The 21,044-nt window shown below is 50.7% G+C and overlaps 1 protein-coding gene across 2 annotated transcripts in view; it reads right to left on the bottom strand.

Annotated features, from left to right (window-relative positions):
- Window positions 1–21,044, bottom strand: part of TBC1D10A (TBC1 domain family member 10A) — a 30,989-nt gene that overhangs the window by 9,501 nt on the left and 444 nt on the right. The window contains exon 2 of one of the 2 annotated variants that reach the window (XM_007461188.1): window positions 1,789–1,888. In XM_007461188.1, coding sequence (XP_007461250.1) covers window positions 1,789–1,888 — 100 coding nt within the window. Of the gene's footprint in view, window positions 1–1,788; window positions 1,910–21,044 lie in introns of both variants that reach the window. The other variant, XM_007461187.1, reaches the window with a different exon arrangement.

Genomic DNA, 21,044 nt, shown 5'->3' on the forward strand with positions numbered 1-21,044 from the left:
GCTGAACTCCTGGAGGGCAGGGCCAAACTTTGAGCAGAGCCCTACAGGGGAAGACAGAATTCCAGCTAGAGCCTGCCTCCCTGCAGGGCCTGGCCCCAGTCCTGGGGACTCAAGATAAGTGCAGTGGGTCTGGGTCCACTTCCTGTTGCAGGTGTCCTTCCTGTGCCACAACTTCCTGACCACGGGGAGAGCCTAAGCCTGCGCAGCAAGGCAGTAAGAGCTCCCAGGGCCAGCACTGCAGGAGAGAAGCAGAGGGCTAGGGCCTCTGGGGAGGGGAGGGTGCAGCCTCCAGCAGTGGCCCCTGCTGGGCAGGAGTAGCCTTGGCCTCTAACCACAGTGCCAGGGAAGCAAAGGGGAAGAGGAAGTGATGCTGGCTGCTCTGCTGAGAGGAGCTCCCCAAGGCTCCCCTCTGGAATCCCCATCTGCGAGGAAGGCTGGGGTGAGAATTCCACAGCCATCTCCCTGCCAGCCACTAGTCACCACAGCAGACAGTGGAGAGGGAGCTGAAGCTCAGAGTAAAAGCCCAAGAACTGAGGAAGCAGGAAAACTGACCCCAGAGTCAGGCAGGAAGCAGCTGAAGAACAGCTGCTCTAAAAAAAAAATTTTTTTTAAGTGAAAGTTTTTCTATATTAGCAAAACATGAATGCCCCAAAGCCCACATAGAACAGCAAGAAAGAGCCCTGGCCTGGGTGCACCTTTCCTCCCATGGGCTCAGGGCTTTACAGTAGAAGCCTTGCAACAGGATTGTCATTCCCACTTGACCAGGGAAACTGAGGCTGAGAGGGTGAAGTGACTCACCCAAAGTCACACAGCTAGCCACAGGCACGAAGAGAGGGAGGCCGTGGGGCTGGGCCCAAGCCCTTATGTGACCTTTGGTCCTGGGCTTTCTGCAAAGCCCTGCAGCCAGCTGTGCCAGCCTGGAGACCAGCATGTCAGCAGACAACAGCAGGCCAGCGGGGTCACTGTGCACTGGGTACTTGTGCAAAGAGACCTGGCTGTGGGACTGTGGACAGGCCTCCGCTAGGCCAGGGAGTAAGTAGACCCTGTTGAGGTAGACAAGAGTATCAACACATACATGTGGTGGGCAAGGATGTTCCTACGGGGTGATAGAGCTAGTGCCTAAATATAGCCCACTAGAAAAGGACCACAGGTTATTTTCATCTTTATAAGACCATTAAACTGTGAGGTTACTTTTCTTTCTTTTTGCTTTGTCCAAGGGGTTAAGAGGGAACTCATCAAATTAATCTAGAGGGTGAAGAAGGCCCCTTATTGTGGTGGTGAAGAGTGCAGGCACTAAAGTTAAACTGCCCGGTTTCAAACCTTGATTCTGTAACCATCCATAAAGTGCGGATACTACCACCACCAATCTCACTGGGGTGTTGTAAGGATTATCCAAGTCAAGTGCCCAGCACACTGCAAGTGTATAACATACGTTGGCTATTATTAGTGTTATAAAGTCCTCCCTGATAGGTGGTGAGCAGCAGTAAGGACTTCCCCCAGGAGAGCTGAAGAAAGCTGCCTGAAGGGCTTTTGGCTAAGAGCGGCTTTGAAGTTTGACTCCAGGACAAAGTTCTGTGAGTGTCTGAAGTCATCTAGGAGGACCAAGTGAAACCTGGGACCTGCCCTCCAGCCAGCTTCTGTCCCCATTTCTAAGCTGGCAGGTGGGGACACCTAAGGAAGCTGGCGGTTGGAGAAGCTCCTGCTCCTCCAAATTGATGCAACTCCCCCCTCTTCACTTCCTCCCCAAGCTGTGACTCACAGCCTGAGGCCCAAGGCCAGGACCCTCACCTTTTTGTGCTTCTTGGCCATCCACTTGTCCCAGTTGTTGAGCATGTCCAGCCATTTGGACTCCCTCTGCCTCAGCACCTCCAGGGGGACTTCCTCTAGCCTGTGGAGCAGAGGGCAGGGCCTGTCAGAGGTGCCAAGAGAAGCAAAGGCCCTGGCTAAGGCCCCAGCCACCAGCCTGGTCGGTCTCCATTCCTCCCCCTGCCCTCCATCCCTGCAGTTCCCTTTGGAACTGCTAACTCATGGACACCCTAACACAGATGCGAGGGAATGCAGCCCCCTCCCTGGAAGGCATAGGCTGGAGAGACACTAGGTTCAAGTGCTCAGTCCCCCAATGCATCAAGGGGCCAGGGGTCACCGTGCCTCTCTGGGGCAGAGGCCTGAATGCCTGCACCTGTGCACCACAGCAAAGCATTCCCATGCTAGGTCTGTCCCGATAAATAAGCCTCTTTGCAGGGCCAGCATGCAAGGTTCAGAGCTGGACGAAAAAACTAGTCAAACAAGTACAGAAATAACATACTCACCTCTGCACTCTACAAAACTAGTTACTCATAGTTTCCCCAATTACGCCCTGGCCCTTTCCCACCTCTCAACCTTTGCTAATGCCATTCCCTTTGCTGGAATGCTCTCCGAGTTGTCTCTACCTATCAAAATCCTAAATATACTTCAAAGCCCCATCAAATGCCACTTGTATTTGTACATCTACTAACTGTGCAGTTGTCACAGCTACGCAGGCATTGTTCTAGGGCCAGGGTATCTGACCCTAGAAGCACTCCTAGAAGAACTCCTGTGACAAAAACAAACTCCCAGCCCTCCTACTGGCCTCTGAATGCCCGCTAGAGCTGGTGGGGAAAACAGCTCGGCATGAAGACCCACGCCAGGCAGCACCAAAGCAGCTGAGGTAGGCTGAGGCGAAATCCCTGGCTTAGAGGGCGCTTCAAGTGAGTGAGCTTCTTCCAAGGAGTGAGACCCTGGAAATTCCTGAGTTCACGTAACTAAGGGGCAAAGAGAAGAAGGAGACTAGTGTTTGTACGCTGCTTCCTTATTTAGCCTACAGAGCAATATTGGTAAGAAAACAACAACGAAAAAAATATATATGTGCACTTCTCTACACACACATACACACTCTCTTAAAATTATTTTTAAAGTAGTGGATTATGGATCTTTTAAATTACTTTTTTCTGCCTTTTTTTTTTCAATTAAAAAAGTACTGACATTATTGAGAGGCAAGATACCAAGGGAGGGTATATTGCTTAGAGTCAAACAGCAAATCAGTGGAAGAACCCAGACTCAAATCCAAGTCAGATCCTAGCCAAGTGCCTGCACTCAGTGCTGCCTGACCTCCCAGGAAGGAGCTGCCTGACTTCCCAGGAAGGAGTTGAGGCACTCAGGCAGCTGGGAGGAGGCTCGCAGGAACAGGACATGGTGGGGCTAGAGTTTGGCCCAGGCTTTGATTCTCTGATTCTATTTCTCCCGGAAGGAAATGCACTGCTCTAACTTTTACTGGTTGGAAGAGCAGAGGGAGGGGCCCTGGCAGAGCAAAGGCCCCCAGACACAAAAGGGCAGGTCCTCTTCTTAAGTGTTCTTTATCTGGAGAACTGCACAGGCCTGAGAGCAGCCTTGGAGCTGAACAGCCAAGGAGAGACAAGAGCCTTGGGCAAACTTGGCCCCTTCTACACAGGGACACAGGTTACCACCCTCTGGAACTGCTGACCCTCTCACCACCTACAGACAGAACCAGGGCACAAGGATACTCTCCTTCCTATCCCTCCCCATAGGAGAAAACCTTAGACCATACCTTTAGATCAGGTAAATTACAAAGGAATATAAATTATGCACGTCTCCAGGCAGCCCCTAAAACACCCAGGGAGCGGAAACCAAAGGCCCAGCATCACAGGCAAGGTCCCCTCCCATCACCTACAAAGTACTCACTTATACAAGTCAGGGGATGAGCCTTCTAGCTGACTAAACAAAAGGGGTACCCACACTGAGTCAACAGGAAGTGCTGGCAGTTATGGATGTGGATAATACCTGATCCAATCCCTCCCTAGAGCAGATGAGAAAATGGAGGCTCATAAGAGGGCAAGGCTTTCGCCTGAGATTACCAGTTTCCAGAGAATTCCTATCTGATTAAATATACGCCCATTTGATACCTCAACCCTCCAGTCTGTCTTTATTGATAAGATCTGACAGCAGGGCCCTAGAGATACCCATTCTCCCAACTACAAATACACAGGAGAACACGTTCAAGTTCGCTGTTCGTTTAAATGATTCCAGATAACAGCTTTGGCAGTTTCAAAGCCCCAACATCAAACCTCAAACCGGAATTTCAAATGGGTACAAAACAAACAACCATATTTCCTGGATTCTAAGACACTACTGATTTTAAACTACACCACTGATTTGGTAAGATCTGCTCAGAAACAAACAAAAAACCCACCACTGCTTTAAATGTACATGTCAACTGAAAGATCCATTTTGATTTTTAAAATCTTAAACTGGGAAAAATCTGAGGAAATATGGTCATTTGAGTGCCTTCTCCTCCAACAGTAGAGGAGTTTAACCCACCTGGAGAGGGTGGGAAGGAAGACACTAGAGGTCTGCAGGTCTGGTTGAACGGATCACTCAGCACTTTACATGCTCTCTAACTACAGGTAAACTTCTCTTTACATACAGGATGTGTGCCTGAAAAGCTGCAGGCTACCCATTTTTTTAAAAATCAGAAGGTTCACATACCCTTCAGTCTGGTCAGTCAGGATCTCAGAAGGCATCTGATCAGACTGCTGTCTGATATAGGAATCCCTTCTACAATAGTCCCTTGCCCTCTCTGAGGCTGTTTCCCTATACGATTGGATGGCCTGCATCGTGAATTGACCCTCAAAAGATGCCCAGAGGGGCTTCCCTGGTGGCGCAGTGGTTGAGAGTCCGCCTGCCGATGCAGGGGACATGGGTTCATGCCCCGGTCCGGGAAGATCCCACGTGCCGCGGAGCGGCTGGGCCCGTGAGCCACGGCCGCTGAGCCTGTGCGTCCGGAGCCTGTGCTCCGCAACGGGAGAGGCCACAACAGTGAGAGGCCCGCGTACCGCAAAAAAAAAAAAAAGATGCCCAGAAAGGAGCCGTGAGATGGAGTTGGGGTCTGGGTATCCCTGCAAATGGCATAATGGTGTAGAGGCCCTGAGGTGGCTTCCTCCTAACAGTGGGGGGAGAGCATGAGCCAGTTTCCAGTGACAGGAAAGCTGACCAAATGGCAGTTTAAGGAACCAAATGGCCCATGGGGGATGCTTCAGGTCTGAGAGTTTCACTCACCCTTTCAGAAAACCCCTCTGACCTTAAGGTGACCTGAAGGAGTCTCTGCAACCAAAAGAGCCTAATGAGAACAGTCTCTAGTGGCCCAGCCTCTGCTGGAACTCCTCCAGGGATGGGGCCTCAGTATCTCTAGGTAAAGCCACCCTTACTGTTGAAGTTTTTACTGTTAAAACTTAATTCCCCCAAATTTTCCTGGTTATCTTCTATCTATAATCTCAATACCCCCTTCTAAGGCTGCACAATTCTCAGCCAGATGAGCCCCACACCAGGCACACACGTACTTATCCCTTGTTACCCACCCATCCCTACCTGGAATGCCCTTTCCTCTCCCCTCTCCAAGTCACAGCAACACTTTCAGGGCCCAATATAATAATAAAAATGACAACTTCAACAATAACAGCAGCAATAGTAGTTACCATCTGTACATCATTTACTACTTACCAACATCTTCCAAAACACTTATATATATCCATTTTCCAGAAGTAGAATCCAAGACTTAGTAAAGTTCAGTGCCTTGCTCAAGGCCATGTAGCTGCATTCAAACTAAGGCCTGCCTCACTCTACAGCCCATGCTCCTGTGTACTATACTCCTCTGCCTGCAAAGATCAAGCCCTTAGCCTACATGCAGCCTCCATGCCTGCCCAGATCTCACTGGCTGTCCTCCAACCTGAAGACCTTCATCCTGACCTAGAACACCATTTCTCAAAAGTTTTAAACTGAAACTCCCAGTAAGAAATACATTTTAGACTGAGACTACACACACACACACACATATATAACCAAAATACATTTTATGAAACAATTTACTATTATATGTACTAATATACCAGATATTTTCAGTTCAATTTTTATATTATTCTATTATTTTTAAAATTAATTTATTTTTTTTAATTTATTTTATTTTTGGCTGCGTTGGGTCTTCATTGCTACACGCGGGCTTTCTCTAGTTGCAGCGAGCGGGGGCTACTCTTCGCTGCGGTGTGCGGGCTTCTCATTGCTGTGGCTTCTCTTTTGTGGAGCATGGGCTCTAGGCGCACGGGCTTCAGTAGATGTGGCAAGTGGGCTCAGTAGTTGTGGCTCGTGGGCTCCAGAGCGCAGGCTCAGTAGTTGTGGTACACAGGCTCAGTTGCTCCGCGGCATGTGGGATCTTCCCGGACCAGGGCTTGAAACCGTGTCCCTCACATTGGCATATGGATTCTTAACCACAGCACCACCAGGGAAGCCCTATATTCTATTCTATTTCTTTTTTCTTCTTCTTCTTTTAATGCTGGTCACAATCCCCTAAAATTGATTTCAGCACTAAATCACTAATGAATCACGACATGGTCTGAAATGAGCATTTCATTACAACTTGGTCATATTGCTCAGCACTGTCCCTCCCTAACTGGACTGGGCCTTGAACTTCTGTAACTCCCACCATGTACTTCACAGGTGTTCAACAGATGCCTGCCTGGTTTTCTCCATGACATTATTTTCATCTGTATTGCCTTCAGGGCTACAAGCCACTGTTGCCTACAGCAATTTTATTTGTGCCCCTGATAGCCCAGTGAGATCCTCATAGATTAATTACTATTTCCATTAGACCCATGAGAAACTTGACCCAGTCAGAGAGATTGTATGACTTGGGCAAAGTCCAAAGCTATTAAGCGGCAAAACCAGGGCTTTCCTTTGCCATAGTGACTCGTGTGCTGCTTCTCACTCCCCTGGGAAGGCTGTGAGGAAATCAGACCGTTCTCCAGGTGCCACTGTGGAGCTCTATCTCTGGCCCCGAAACCCCTGGAGACAGTCTAAACCCTCCTCCAGTGTTCTGACTGTCTCAGTGAGCGGCTTGCCCCTACGTAGCAATGCTCAGTGAGACCAATATGCTGGATGGGCAAAGCTCGCAAGCACACCCTCGGCCACCACCTCCTAAGGGAGAAAGGCACAGAGGAGAGAGAAGTGGGCAGCCAGAGAGTGACTGAGCCCAGATTCTGTCGGGCTCTCAGGCTGAGCTAGGCTTAGCCGTGCTGTGCCATGCCATGGCCCAAGGCAGCAGTGACACTCCATTGACACCAGGCTCTGCAGGCTCCCTAGCCTTCTGCCCAAACCCAGAAGCTAAAGACTTCCAATAGCTCAGAGGGAGAAGACCAGTTCCCAAGGCTACCCAAGACCTGGGCTCTCTCCGCCTTGTCCTTCCAGCCATGTATCAATACTTTCCGCCCAAGCACACCTCAGCCCCTCCGGTTGGCAGACTCAGCCAGGTGTGGTGCCTGTGCCCATGACCCCTTTATCAAAAGGTGTCAGATAAACTTTGGTCCCAAGGAACCAGTGTAACCGCCTCCTCCAAGCCTCACTCTCTAAACCAGCCCAAGCAGAAGGCCCAAGGTCACAGACCTCAGGATTGATCCTCCTCATCTCAACCATCGGGAAGGCCAGGTGGAGTGTGGGAGAGAGTAAAAAGAGTGGGGACCTTGAAGCCAACCAACCTAGGTTTCCATTCCAGATCCTCCAACTGGGAGACAGATCTGTAAGTCTCAACTTCATCTTCAAGTGGGACCGTACACATACCTCATACTTTATAAGGCCTAAATGAAGAATAGATGTGTATAAGGACCCAGCCTGGTGGGTGGCCGGCTAATGGCAGCTTTAGGTGACTGGTATTTGCAGCTTACCTAGCACTTTCACATCCCTTTTCTCATCTGACTGGTCCATACACACACGCAGCAGGGCACAATTATCCCCATTTTACCCATGAAGCAATTGAGGCCCCAAGCGATTAAGTCATTTACTCAATGACACATAGACTGTAACTCTTGGCTTCTGACCCAGCTCTGCCACTTTGTGACTGCTCCACTCTCTGAGCTTCTGGTTCCCCACCTGTAACATGGGGGCAATACCACCCCTTCAGAGGGCAGCAGTAAAGACCACATGAGAGTAAGAGCTGATACACTTCCAGCACTCGCTCTGTACTAGCTCTGCCAAGCACTACATAGGCACACAAGTCCCCAAGGAAGTAGTTTTTATTATCTCTACTTAACAGACAAGAAAACTAAAGCTTAACACAGCTGAATAATCTGTCCAAGGTTACACAGCCTGGAAGTAGAGGCTGCCAACTGAGTACTAAACTGTCCAATAAATATAAAGTGACCCACATGTAACAGGGCCTCAATACCTGTTACATTCCCTTCTTTTTCCTTTATCACCCAGTAAAGTAGAGAACCACTACCCACTGTGCTAAGACGGCAAGAGTGAGCAAAATGAAAGTGCAGAAAATTGGGAAATGGATGTGCAATCACAGATCCAGGGACAACAAAGATGGGGGAGCTCCCCTCTCCCACCCAGAGCTGGAAAAAGAAGTGAGAATAAACAAAAGGCTGACCTACTTTGCACACTCAGTAACAACCTCTGGAGTTCATTAACCTAAGAGGTGGTAATGACTAAAGTATAAATAGCTTTTATGCCAGCTCCATAATAACCAATGGCAGGAAACTGGAATCAAGAGAGGATGGGTTGGTGGTGTGCAAATGGCTGACGGTCAGGGCTGGGAGGCCTGTGAGGTTACCTAAGGAGTCCACCCACTCCCCAGACAGCCAGGGAAGCCTGGAGACCAAAGGGTAAGTGATCTGCCCAAGGCGACGCTGTGAGTCAGGGTAGAAAAGGAAGATGGTCTGCAGCAGCCTGGTGCTCCCTCCTGCGGCCTGGCAACCCCTGACTTGGAGGTAGGGCAGTGTCCAGGCTGCCTGTCTGGGTGAGACAGAGTGTCTGGTTTGCTTCACTCTCCCCCACTCCTGGTACAAGCTAGTTCCGGGCCTGCCTCCCTTTCCCATAAGGAATTCCCTGGCTTTGCTCCTTCCAGCCCTGGGTCAGTGCACAATGGTAAACAGTTTCTCTCCACCCTTCTCTGGCCTCAGTGCCATGGGCCTCTGCCCAACTCTCCACTCTGCACAGCCCCACCCTCCCCCGCCCCATGTCAGAGGCAAGAAATGGTTCCTTTAAGCACCGGCCTTGCTGGCTCCAAAAAGCAAGGAATCCCCTCCCCAACCCCCACTCAGCTATGGAAAGACACAGACCTTAGGAAAAACTCCCAGGGGAGCTCTCCCTGACAAATGCAGAGAGGTATGGAGACTATTCTCAACAGCAGACATCCCTTCCCCAATCCCCCACCCCTATGGGGCAGAGTACCACTTGAAATTCCCCACCGGCAAACTGGGTCCTCAGGTCACAATCTCACTGTGGGCACCTGGGGGCCCCCATGACTCAATTACAGCCCCGCTCACCCATCCTTACAAAACTGCTAAATTTTATTGATAGAGCTTATCAAATCAGTCTTGACTCACTGCTTATCTCTGCCAAGGCTCCTTCAAGGCTCCCTACTGCCCTCCTTGTTCAACAGAAACCTCAGGCCCTGGCTCCCAGGCCTTTCTATTCCCTCTACACATCCTTCTTTTTTCCCAGCCCTATTTCTAGATGGCCCTCTCTCTCTGAGCTGCCCTCCCTCCCCCCTCCCCCAACTCTAATTCAGTCCCACTCATCTTCTGAGGCCTCCTTCAGAATACCCTCTCATCTCTACAAAGCCTTTCCTAACCACTCCAGGAGCAGAACACAATCAGCACCTCATTACATTCCACATACATCTCTCTAGAGCCTGTGTTCCAGGCCCTGAATCTACAAAGTTGAATAAAATGTAGTCCCTGCCTTTGGGGAGGTCAATCTGGCAGAGGAGACAGACGGGTGAGTAAATAACTAGCACACACAGAGGTGCTATCACAGAAAAACTAGAAGGGTAGAAGGTGCTAGGGGACTGCAAGAAGCCCTCAGGGCGGGGGTGGGGGGAGTTATGGAAAGCTTTAAAGGGGAGCTGACTTTTGAGATGGTCCTTGAAGGGTGACAGGAAGTGGCCAGGGTAAGGAAGGGGAAAGAGCACATCAGGCGGAAGACCCAGTATGGGAAAGCACAAGTGAATGGAAAAGGGCCTGGCTTGTTTGGGGAATGTGAGCAGTCCAGTGGAGCGAGTCTGGCTTCTCCGCTTGACTGTCCACTCCACTGAGGCAGCATTCCACGAGAAGGTGCGCTCCTGGGGGACAGAGGCTCTGCCAATCACACTCTCCACGGTGTGTCCTGGCCCTAGAACAGAGGCTAGTACCTAGCTGGCGCTCAATAAATGTGTGTTGACAGATTCATTTGCTTTGTGACCTCAGGCACTCTGAGTTTCAGTTTTCTCCCCACTAAGATGGGAATACTATCCTCTACCTTGAGATCAGATGGGAAAAGCACAAGCACAGAAAGTGCTTCATAAAGGGCACTCCCTCTCTGGCCTGATACCAGCTCTGGATCTTCTTTGAAGCCCAGCACAGGGCTGAGTTCAGATGTGCTTGATGATGGCCTTTTACAACATTATAATTCTATATTCAATTAACATAATTGAATGTTTGTTATAACACTTACCAGGTACTTGCTATGGACCAGACATGGTGCTCAACACTTAAATTATTTCATTTAATCCTGACAACAAGCACATGAAATAGGCCCTCTAATTATCACCTCCTCCGGCTTCTGCAGATGAAGAAACTCAGGTTTTCAGCAAGCCAGTAACTATCCAATGTCCGGGGTGAGCAGAGGACAGCTCTGGGAGGTATACCCGGGCCCTGCTCTTCTGCTCTGTCACTCAACTCTGACACTGACTGCTATCCACTAGGCTGGGTGAGCACAAGCCTTGCTCCCAGGGAGCTTGGAACTTAGTGACCTCAGGGCCATATACTGTGTGATGCTTGGCAAGTCACTTTACCACTCTGGGATTTGGTGTCTACCTCTGTAAAATGGAGATTATGATGATAATAACTATATCTCACAGAGTTAAATGAGGTGGTATTGGTGAAAGCATGGTCCACCATGCAGGCTCTTCTGTGAAATGGCATTACCATGTGATTATGCTGGGAGGTTGGAAGGGGTCACTCAGAGGCAGGACAGGAAGCCAAGGATGAAAGTCTACAAGGAACACAGGAGGGTGGTGGTAATTATGAAGCAAACTCTTACTCCTTCCCCAAGTGACTGCCACTACCCAAGAGGGCAGAGGCCTCAGGCAGCCCTACAGTTGCATGCTTTGAATTGAATCTTTCAGGAGACCCAATTTTGTTCTCACTTCTGCTTTATCTTCACAGACCAAGGAGAAGATCAGGCCCTCGCATCAGGGTCCTCAGAGTCACCTGACAGCTCTGTTCCAAATGACTCAATGAGTAACTGATTGGGGGATTCCCAACCTGCCCTGGCAGGACAGAAAGCTCCAGACCACAAGCAGAGTGGGATTGGCTCCCGTTTTACCCCCAAGGTCCAAGGGTGGGTAGGCAGAGCACATGAGGAAGTCTGGATTTTCACACCCACACTGCCTTGTTCTCTCACCATTATGCCAAAGGCCTGAAGTAAACCTTAGAGGATAATTCACACTCGAATTATACGAGCCACCATGTACCACTGAACTCTTACTTTGTGGCATACACTGTGCTGTGTGCTTTACCAACATTTCCTCCCTTAATACTCATAACCATAACTGGCATGGGGCCAGTTCCCTCTCCCAATGCCACCACCTGGCCCATGTACAGACTCAGAGAGGTCACATGGCTAGAAAGTGACAGAGCCAGGGCTTGAAGTCAGGTCTGCTGGTGTCTTGAACCCAGGATCTCCCAGGTCCAAATTTAGTTTCTCCTTTTTTGTGAAACCAAGACAGAGAGGAAAGGGAAATATACAGCATCCTCCAAAAGAGGCTGGCTAGGAAAGATGGCTTCTGGACACACAGAAGAGGAGGAACAAGAGTTTTCCATACTATGTTCCTGGGCCCCTTACTACCCAGCTGCTCCTGCCTTATCTTGGGGTATATGTGAGGGGCTGTGTGTGGAGACCTGGGACAGGAAGTGTGCCATCCATTATAACAACTCAACAACAAAAACAACTCGAGAAGCCTACTAGGAAAAGTGTAGACACTTGGGGCTGGACTGAAAGTCCTAAGGCTGGGACAGGAAGAGGGAGGACAGGCCACACAGTGGCAACAAGCTTTGGTAAGATGGAAAATTGGGAAGAAGGAACCCTGGCTTCTAGGCACAATTCTATTACTCGTTCAGCTTAGGTTTCCTTGTCTGTAAAACAGGGCAAAATAAAACTTACCCTACTGACTTCCCATTGCTCCTGTAAGGATTACTGCAAGGAAATGAGAAAGAAAGCACTTCGCAGAACAAAGAGCTAGACAAATCAAAGCATTCTTTGATTTGACTGCACTCCCAAAGACATGAGGGCCACTGGTCTGACAAAGGGAGGTCCTCTCATAAGAGGAACAGAGCATGCTGGAAGCATTGGCCTTTTGGGCTGTGCCCTGACGACCCCTTGCACTTGTGTGGTACCTGACAAAAAAACTTCTCAGGGCTTCCCTGGTGGCGCAGTGGTTGAGGTTTGTGCCCCCGTCCGGGAAGATCCCACATGCCGCGGAGCGGCTGGGCCCATGAGCCATGGCCGCTGAGCCTGCGCATCCGGAGTCTGTGATCCACTACGGGAGAGGCCACAGTGGTGAGAGGCCCGCGTACCGCAAAAAAAAAAAAAAAAAAAAAAAAAATTCTCAAAGCCCTTTTCATATACTCCAAGGTCAGTCTCAGAATGTTAGAAGCAGAAGACCTCTTCGACATCACCCATTAAAACTATCTTAGTTTACATGCAGGGGAAACAGGTTTAGAAAGATTAAGCAACTTTCTCAAGGTCGCAGAGCTAGTTAGGGGCCCAGGGAAGCCCAGGACTCAGGTCTCCTGATCCCTGTTCAGCAGTGTTTGTTTACACATGCTCCTAATCCAGTTATCTCATTTGATCCTCACAATCCTTTTGTACACAGACCACACCTTTATCTACTGTTGAATGTCTGACTTCCCTGCTAGGCTCTAGCACATGGCTGCACACATAGTATGTGCTGGATGAAAAGCAGGGAGCATTAGCCCCATGGGCAGGTGAGAGGACATGCTTAACTCACACACCACCAGGGGCAGTGGTGGAGCCGGCACTGGCACCTTGACCCCTGGGTTCAGAACTATTTGCCATATTAGCCTAAATCCACATATCCAGCCAGAATCATCTCTGAGAAATGGCTGGTGGTGCCCCGAAGGGCTGAGGGGTTCACTTTCTCACAGGCACTGGACTTGCTTCCACCTCCCAGCTGAGGCACCAGCTCCAGGAACAGAATAAAGGTGAGATGAAGTCAGCCCTCAGCTGCCATCTGCCTCCCCTTGATCAGCTTAGGTTGTGCCTAAAAGCCCCAAACCTACCCTCCCCAGCTACATACCGCCCTAAGGTAGGCTTTCCATGCCCTCAGGCCTTACTCCTCTCTCCTTGGAGAGGAGTCTAGCCCTTCTTGCAGCCTTCCTTGCCATCTAATATGTTTACTGGGCAGAGACCTCAAAGCTCAGTTCCACTCAACCCACCCCCTCCCAACCAGGCCAAACCCACTCTCTTACTGGAGAGAGACAAAGAAACCCTTGATGTGCCCTGAGCGTGCCAGCCATGCCAGGCACCTTGGGGAGCCCAGGGCTGTGACAAAGCAGAGTCAGAGCAGCAGCCCACTGTCCGCTTCAAAAGAAGGCCACAGGTGGCCTTCCTTCCCTGTGGTCAGGAGGCCGCGGAATGGCTAGGGCCACTTCAGCTTGGCCAAAGCCTTCCCAGTTCCCCTCAGGCCACACAGCCAATCAGGCACCAAGCCCTACTTGCTGTCCTCTTCATCCTTATAGATCCAGGACTCTTCCAGGCCTCTCTACAGCCCTTTTGGGCTGTCCCAACCTCTCCCAACTGCTCTCACTGCCTGTGGTCTAGCTCCTCTTTATGCCATCTTCCATGCCAGCACCAGACTGACCTTGATGAAACACAGGAGGCCTCAGTCTGACATTCAAGGCTAGTCACCGTCTGCCCAACCTACTTTGCTACCCTCCCCTTGCTTCACGTCATCCTCCCGCCTCCCATTCTTCTTGTCACCTCTTGGCACACCACATTTCTCAAACAGCTGGCTTCTGGGGGGACTCTGCACACAGGTCTCCCTCCCATACAACAGAATGGCCTTCCTTGCTCTTTCTCAGGCCTGGATCAAATGCCACTTCTTTTCTCTGGGCTCCTATGGATGGAGCTTGCTGCTTCTTCTTCCTATATATTCCCAGAGCAACCACATGCCTCCATTACAGGCTTTATTGCTCAACATTGTAATGATTTGGTTGTGCTTCTATTTTCCAACCAGTCTGTGAATGCTTTGAGGGCAACAAGACACAGATGTCTTGATCAACTCTGTATCCTTAGTCCCTGTCACAGAGGCTGGTAGAGTAGGGGCTCAATAAATGTTTGATAAATAAACTCACTGCTAAGATGGATAAACTGGTGAAAGTAAAGCCTTGGCTTTCTCTCCCAGGATCCTGAGTCTGCTGCCTACTTCCCTACATGAAGAGCAGAGAAGAGGTAAGCTGTGCCAGCCTCTGAGGAACTGGACAGAGCATGGAATAGAGTAGGGTGGGGTGGGATAGAGAAGGGAAAGAAAAAGATGAGAAAAGGAAAGCCTAAGTTGGCAGCTTCCCTAAAATCCTGGAAAGGGGGCTTCTAAGCAGGTCAAGCATCAGGAGAGTTGGTTTGCCAGTAGAGCAGCCAGGAGTTTTCTCCCTGCCAGGGTCTCCCTCCCTGGGCCCAGGATAGCAGCATATTTGCCAGGGGCAGACAAAGCAGCTAAAGGAGGCCTCTTCCCCGTCAGGTGTGCTGCCAGCAGGATAAAGAGAGTGATCAGCTAGGACACTGACAATGGGTGGATGATGACTGGGTTCTGCTCTGGTGGGCAATGCATCCTGGCCTGAGGTTCAACTGACTTGGAGTGAGGGAGAGAATGGGCAGGTCCATGTAGCTGTGGTAGCAATGGGCTGAGAGTCAGAAGATCTGGGATCCCTCCCAAATCTGGCTCCACTGTTAACTAACTGCAAGGCTTCTACAAGCCTCAGATTTCTCACCTGTACAGGGTGCATAATCCCTGCCTTACCTACAAAGAAACACTTCTTCCAAAAGGCACACACTGGATATCAAAGTCAGATAGTCATTACACAGTATTTTGGGGTCAAGAGCAGTGTAGACTCTGGCCTATGGGAGGGCTAGAACAGGCCTGATCTGGCCAGGCTTCCAGGGCCTCCCCAAGGATCTTCACTGGGTCTTTCTCTGGCCTGGCTGGCCATGGACTTCGACTGTACTGAGAGACCTGCCTTGCCTTCCACACTGGGATGGGGAGGTAGCCAGGTTCCTGCTAACTGCTGCTCTGGGTGTGGGGGCCTCAGGGACTGGTGAGCACCTGGCGCCCCACCGGCTTCCACCTTAGCAAGGTTTAGTCACTGGATTCAGTGTCGAGAAACAGGTTCTAACCCCAGTTCTTCCATTTACCAGCTGGCAAACCTTGGGCGCTTTCTTCTTAGAACTTCAGTGTACTCATCTACAAAATGGGATAACCACCCCTCTCAGGGGAACGTAAGGGTTCACCATGGGTTAGGGTTCACTCCTGCCCACAGTGGATGTTACTCACTGACGCTCATCATCACAGCCAGAGATGGAAAGTAGGAAATGAAAAGACAGGACCTCTAGCTACTCCAGTCTCTATGAGGAGGTAGAACATTCATTGAGCATTCATTGACAGCACCTATGGTGTTGTCAGGCTCTTTTCAAACATCAGTTCATTTAAACCTTACAACAACCCTGCAAAGTCAGTATTATCATAACCATTTCACAGTGAGAAACTGAGGCTCATAAAAGTGAAGCAATATGTCCAAGGTCACACAAACAGCCAGACTTCAGAGCTTAGGTGAGGAGGCAGCACAGAGCACCTTCTTTTCCCACCGCGGTGTAAACAGATTGCAAGGCTGAACCAGAGCCAGGCCTCACTGGCCCCCTGAAGGTCCTGTTTCAGACCCAGATGCTGGGAGGACAAAACATCAAGCAGGTCCCACCGCTTTATCTCTTTCCCACAGCTTAGGATTTCCTAGCAGGCGGACACCCAGGCACCTTCCCAGGGCAGCAGCTGGTGTGCTGGCCCCCTCCTTCACCAAGTCAAGTCTTGTCTGAGGCCCTAGAACACCCACAGGGCTACCAAACCGGATTTTCCTTTGAAACTGGAGGAAGAGAAGGAGGAGAGAAAATGAAGGATCTGTGGCCCAGAGTCATAGACCGGGGCTCCACATGTGCAGCTGTCTCTTTCCAGATGGGCTACCCAGGGACCACTCCACTGCCAGCACCACGCTCTCCTGGAAACTGTAATAGCTCAAGAAAAGAGGATGTTCTGAACTTACAAACTGGAGAAGGTGGTGGAAAAGCGGGGAGGCAGGCCCTGGCCTGTCAGGAGGGCCCTGGCCCAACAATAACTGGCACAGACCAAACTATCAGGATGTCAATTAAGCCAGTTCTAAAATTTCCAAAGTCATAGGGCTGCCATAGTTGGCTATGAGTAGTGGAGGGCCCAGGGGAACTGAATCAGCAAAAGACAATATTGTTGTTCCAGATGTTTCTCCCTGGGCCCAGTTCAGATCCCTCTCTCCCCTAACAGGAAGCCAACACCCACGGGACCCCAGAGAGCATAGCTCCTCACCTTATCTGGCCTGAAGCACTGAGCATACTGAAGCTGGGTGGGAAACTCCAGCTTCAGGAGGCCAGTCCTGGCAATCACATAGGAAAAGGAAAGGGAGGTCAGGGATCCACCCTTCTCAGGCCATCTTGCTCAGGCCAGAGACCTGGTATCCAACTGATATCCTTCTTTCCCCTCCTGACCAAGTCCTCTATGCTGCAAAAGGGACCCCCCACCCCCCCCACAAACAGGTCTGCTCTTCCTACCCCGAAGTGATAGGAATGGTAACATCACTCCTCCCACCCTTCCCTGCTGAGGATACTTCTTTCTCCTCCTCTGGTCCTTCCTGGGCTTCAACAACCAGCTCAGTTGCCAGCCAAGCCAAAAGAACTAATGCTACCAGCACTCCTGTCTGTGCCCATGCCACCACAGGGTCCTTCACTGGCTGGCTGCTTTCTTGCCTCTCCCCACTCACTGGCTACTGCTCAAGGGCAGGCAGGGACCATTGTGGGCCCAGAAAAGGTTCCCTGTAGAGCAGGCTCAAAAGACAGACAAGGTGGGACTTCCCTGGTAGCGCAGTGGTTAAGAATCCGCCTGCCAATGCAGGGGACACGGGTTCGAGCCCTGGTCCGGGAAGATCCCACATGCCGCGGAGCAACTAAGCCCACGAGCCACAACTACTGAGCCTGCACTCTAGAGCCCGCGAGCCGCAACTACTGAGCCTGCATGCTGCAACTACTGAAGTCTGCAAGCCCTAGAGCCCGTGCTCCACACAAGAGAAGCTACTGCAATGAGAAGCCCGCGCATCACAACAAAGACTAGCCCCACCCGGCTCACCATAACTAGAGAGAGCCCACAGGCAGCAGCAACGAAGACCAAACACAGCCAAAAAAAAAAAAAAGATGGACAAGGTGAAGTAGAAAAGGCCTAGGGCTGGGAATCAGGAGTTCTGGGTTTAATTCCTGGTTTTGCTCCTAATTGACTGAAGAGGTGAGGTTAATCACTTCTCTTAGGCCTCAGTTTACCTATCCATATGAGAATAGCCATCTCTAAGCTCACTTTCAGCTTCCTGATTTGAAATGTGTGCCGGTAAATGTCACTCAATAAATATTAATTGAGCATTTACTTCTCTGCAGGCCTGAGGAAAAAGTGAATAAGCCTGGTCCAAGGGAATTCCCTGGCAGTCCAGTAGTTAGGACTCCACACTTTCACTGCTGAGGGCCTGGGTTCAATCCCTGGTCAGGAAACTAAGATCCAACAAGCCACGGCTCCCCCACAGAAAAAAAAAAAAAAAAAAAAAAACCGGTTTCTAGGGGTCAGGCTGCCTCAGTGGTAATGACAACACAGCCTTATCCTTGCTGGGCCATCCCTGTTAGCCTCCCACACTGCTGAGGGAGTCAAAAGTGCTGACCTGAGCCAGGGAAGGTGAGGGCAGACAGGTTCTTCTAGGAACCTTCTATTCTACCTGTCCAGCACTCGATTTACTGCTGGGGCCATATGCCATATTAATGGGTGGTAAAGGCAGTGGAAACGGTCCTGACTGGGGAGTCAGAAACCCTGGGTTCAAGTCCTGGTTCTGACACTAATGTGCTGTGTGATGTTTCTTTTTTTTTTTTTTAGTTTATTCATTTTTGGCTGCGTTGGGTCCTCGTTGCTGTGCATGGGCTTTCTCTAGTTGTGGTGAGCGGGGGCTACTCTTCATTTCGGTGCACAGGCTTCTCGTTGTGGTGGCTTCTCTTGTTGCGTGCGGAGCACGGGCTCTAGGTGCACAAGCTTCAGTAGCTGTGGCACGTGGGCTCAGCAGTTGTGACTCACGGGCCCTAGAGCACAGGCTCAGTAGTTGTGGCGCATGGGCTTAGTTGCTCCGCGGCACGTGGGATCTTCCTGGACCAGGGCTCAAACCCGTGTCCTCTGCATTGGCAGGCGAATTCTTAACCACTGCACCACCAGGGAAGCCCTGTGCTATGTGATCTTAAGCAAGTTATTCTCTTCTCTGGACCTCAGTTTCCTCATCTGTATAATAAGTTAGGGTTAAGCTGGTCAAACTTGTAAGATCCCTTCCAGCTTTAACAGTCTATGATTTTATGATCTACTCATGCCAGGTACCTAGCAATCACCTGAGTGGGGTAGCTTCTGATCTGTTTTCTTCCCCCATCCCCCTAACCCCTGGCAACTGCCAAAACTGATAGTCTTGAGACAACCTTTGGCCCAGGATGGCTGAAACAGACCTTTAATCTGGAGCCAGAGTCCCTGCCATCTCCACTGCAGCCATCAGTGCTAATGCTTCACTTCTCTGGGATAGCACATGGTCTCCTAGCCCTCAACCACGAGACTGGGTTCAGGGCAGTCACCCTGAAACTTCCCGTAACTTCCTCTTTTATGGCCTTGAGCAGGGACTTACTTTTGGCTTTTTTTGAACAACAATATAAACTATACAGGGAACATCCAAGCCTTCAGACACCAGAGATTTTAGGTTGACCAACAGGGTCAAGAAAGTGAGGCAGGGAGAGAGGAAGGGATGTGGAATCCCACCTCAGCCCCAGTGCTACAGACACCAATTACGCAGACGGTGTCATTGGTTTGCGGTTGGAGGGTGGGAAAGACAGATGTCTGGCTGCTTGGCTGGGGACTACAGCCAAAGGGAGTTGCTTCCACTGGGGCCTCTCTGTCCACAAATACCAGAGGTACGCCCTCATTTTCTCATCAATTTTCAGATCCTTAGAAGAAAAAGAAAGGAAACAACATTTTCCTGGGCCACTACTTGAGCCAGGCATTATGCTAGGCACCTTCGAATACTTGATCTTATTTAATCCCCACAGTAATCTTGGGAGTAAGTATTACTGTTTCCCTTTACAGTGAGGAAACAGGCTCAGAGATTCAGGAACTTGCTCAAGGTCACAAAGCCAGCAAGAGTGACTTCTTCCTAAATCTGGCCTTTTTCCACTATATCACACTGCTCTGTACCCTGATACCTGGTTAACTGCCTGATAAGCATGGAGTAGGAATTCTTATCTCCCAGAATTCACCAGCAAATCTGAGCTCTTCCTTCCAAGCACCCACAAATGCAACTGGGAACTCCTTTCCCACTTTTCTAGACCTCATGCCTCCCCGGATCCTGATCCCTGGTGTCTGCTCTTCAATTCAAAAATATACCCTAAGTACCCTTTGGGTTCTCACAAGCTAATCCCTGGGGAACTGTGACAAAGCTACAAGTCAGGGTGAAGGATCAGAATAAGGGGTGCTCTCTGAGTCCTGGACTGGACTAGCCTTAGCTTGCTGTGAGCAAGCGGGAAGAGGCTGGAGGAGAGAGATTCAGTGGGTAAAAGAGAACTCTCCTTAGGGGAGGGGCCTGCATTTCTCTCCAACTCTCCAAAGGAGAAGAAGGCCTGGTGAATGTGAGGCTTTGGGACTGCGGAAAATCCCAGAAGGGCCCTTTATGGGGTGTGGGGTGGGGATCTTACAGATGGTTAAGGCTCTTCCATAAGTCATAAGAGAGCCTGATAGGACAGCTGGGATGGGAATGGGGTCTAGAGTCCATCTTTCCTAAGGGCATCACCAGCCCATACATATGATCTCTGTGAGGACTGGACTCAGGGAGTTCTGTGGGGGCAGAATGTGGCTGCTCAGCTTACCCCGCTTGGAGGGAAGGTGCTGCTCCACTGCCTCACATTGCTCTGCCTGCCAGCTGGGTGCCTGGGTGTGGGAGATCTGGGTGTGCTATGAGCAGGGACACTGCTGTCTCCTTGCCTGCCCCACAGTCTGCATTTGGAGAGGAGGTGCATGTTTCCACAGCATACACAGAGACAGCTGACAGTCTGTTCTAGAGGTGAGGTACCATCATCCTGTGGGTACTGGGAAGGGGCAGTGCCTGCCCACCTGTTGCTGGTGACAGGGAGAAACCTGCCTCTGAGGGGGGAGAGGGGGGCACTCTCTGACCCTTCCATGAGGGGAAGGGATTGTCTGTCCCAAGCTGACCAATGTCAATTCATCCAGAGGTCCGTGTGTCTTGAGGTGAGGGTCAGTCTGTCCCGGAGTGCGGTGGGGGCAGGGCAGCCCGTCCCTCTGAAGTCTGCCTAAGGTGTCCCCCTGAAGTGGGGGTAGTGGGGTGCTGAGACAAGGGCGTCTGTGGGTCTTGTGGGAGGCTGGGTATGGAGAATAGCAGCCTGCTGGGGGAGGCGCGGCCACCGGTGAGCCTGTCAGGGGCTGGCTGACTCAGCCAGCCCTAAGGCGAGGGTGGCAGCGCTGGGGTTGGGACAGGTATCCGTCGACCGGTCCGCACCGGTGAGGAGAGCCCTGTCGGCCCTTCCTAAGGGTGGGTAAGTCCGGCTGGGGGGGAGGTGGGGGTGGGGCAAGGGAGACAAGGGGTCGGTTGTTCCTGGTT

The sequence above is a fragment of the Lipotes vexillifer genome, unplaced genomic scaffold, assembly GCF_000442215.2.
Source record: "Lipotes vexillifer unplaced genomic scaffold, Lipotes_vexillifer_v1.1 scaffold691, whole genome shotgun sequence".
In the NCBI taxonomy this organism is placed as follows: domain Eukaryota; kingdom Metazoa; phylum Chordata; class Mammalia; order Artiodactyla; family Lipotidae; genus Lipotes; species Lipotes vexillifer.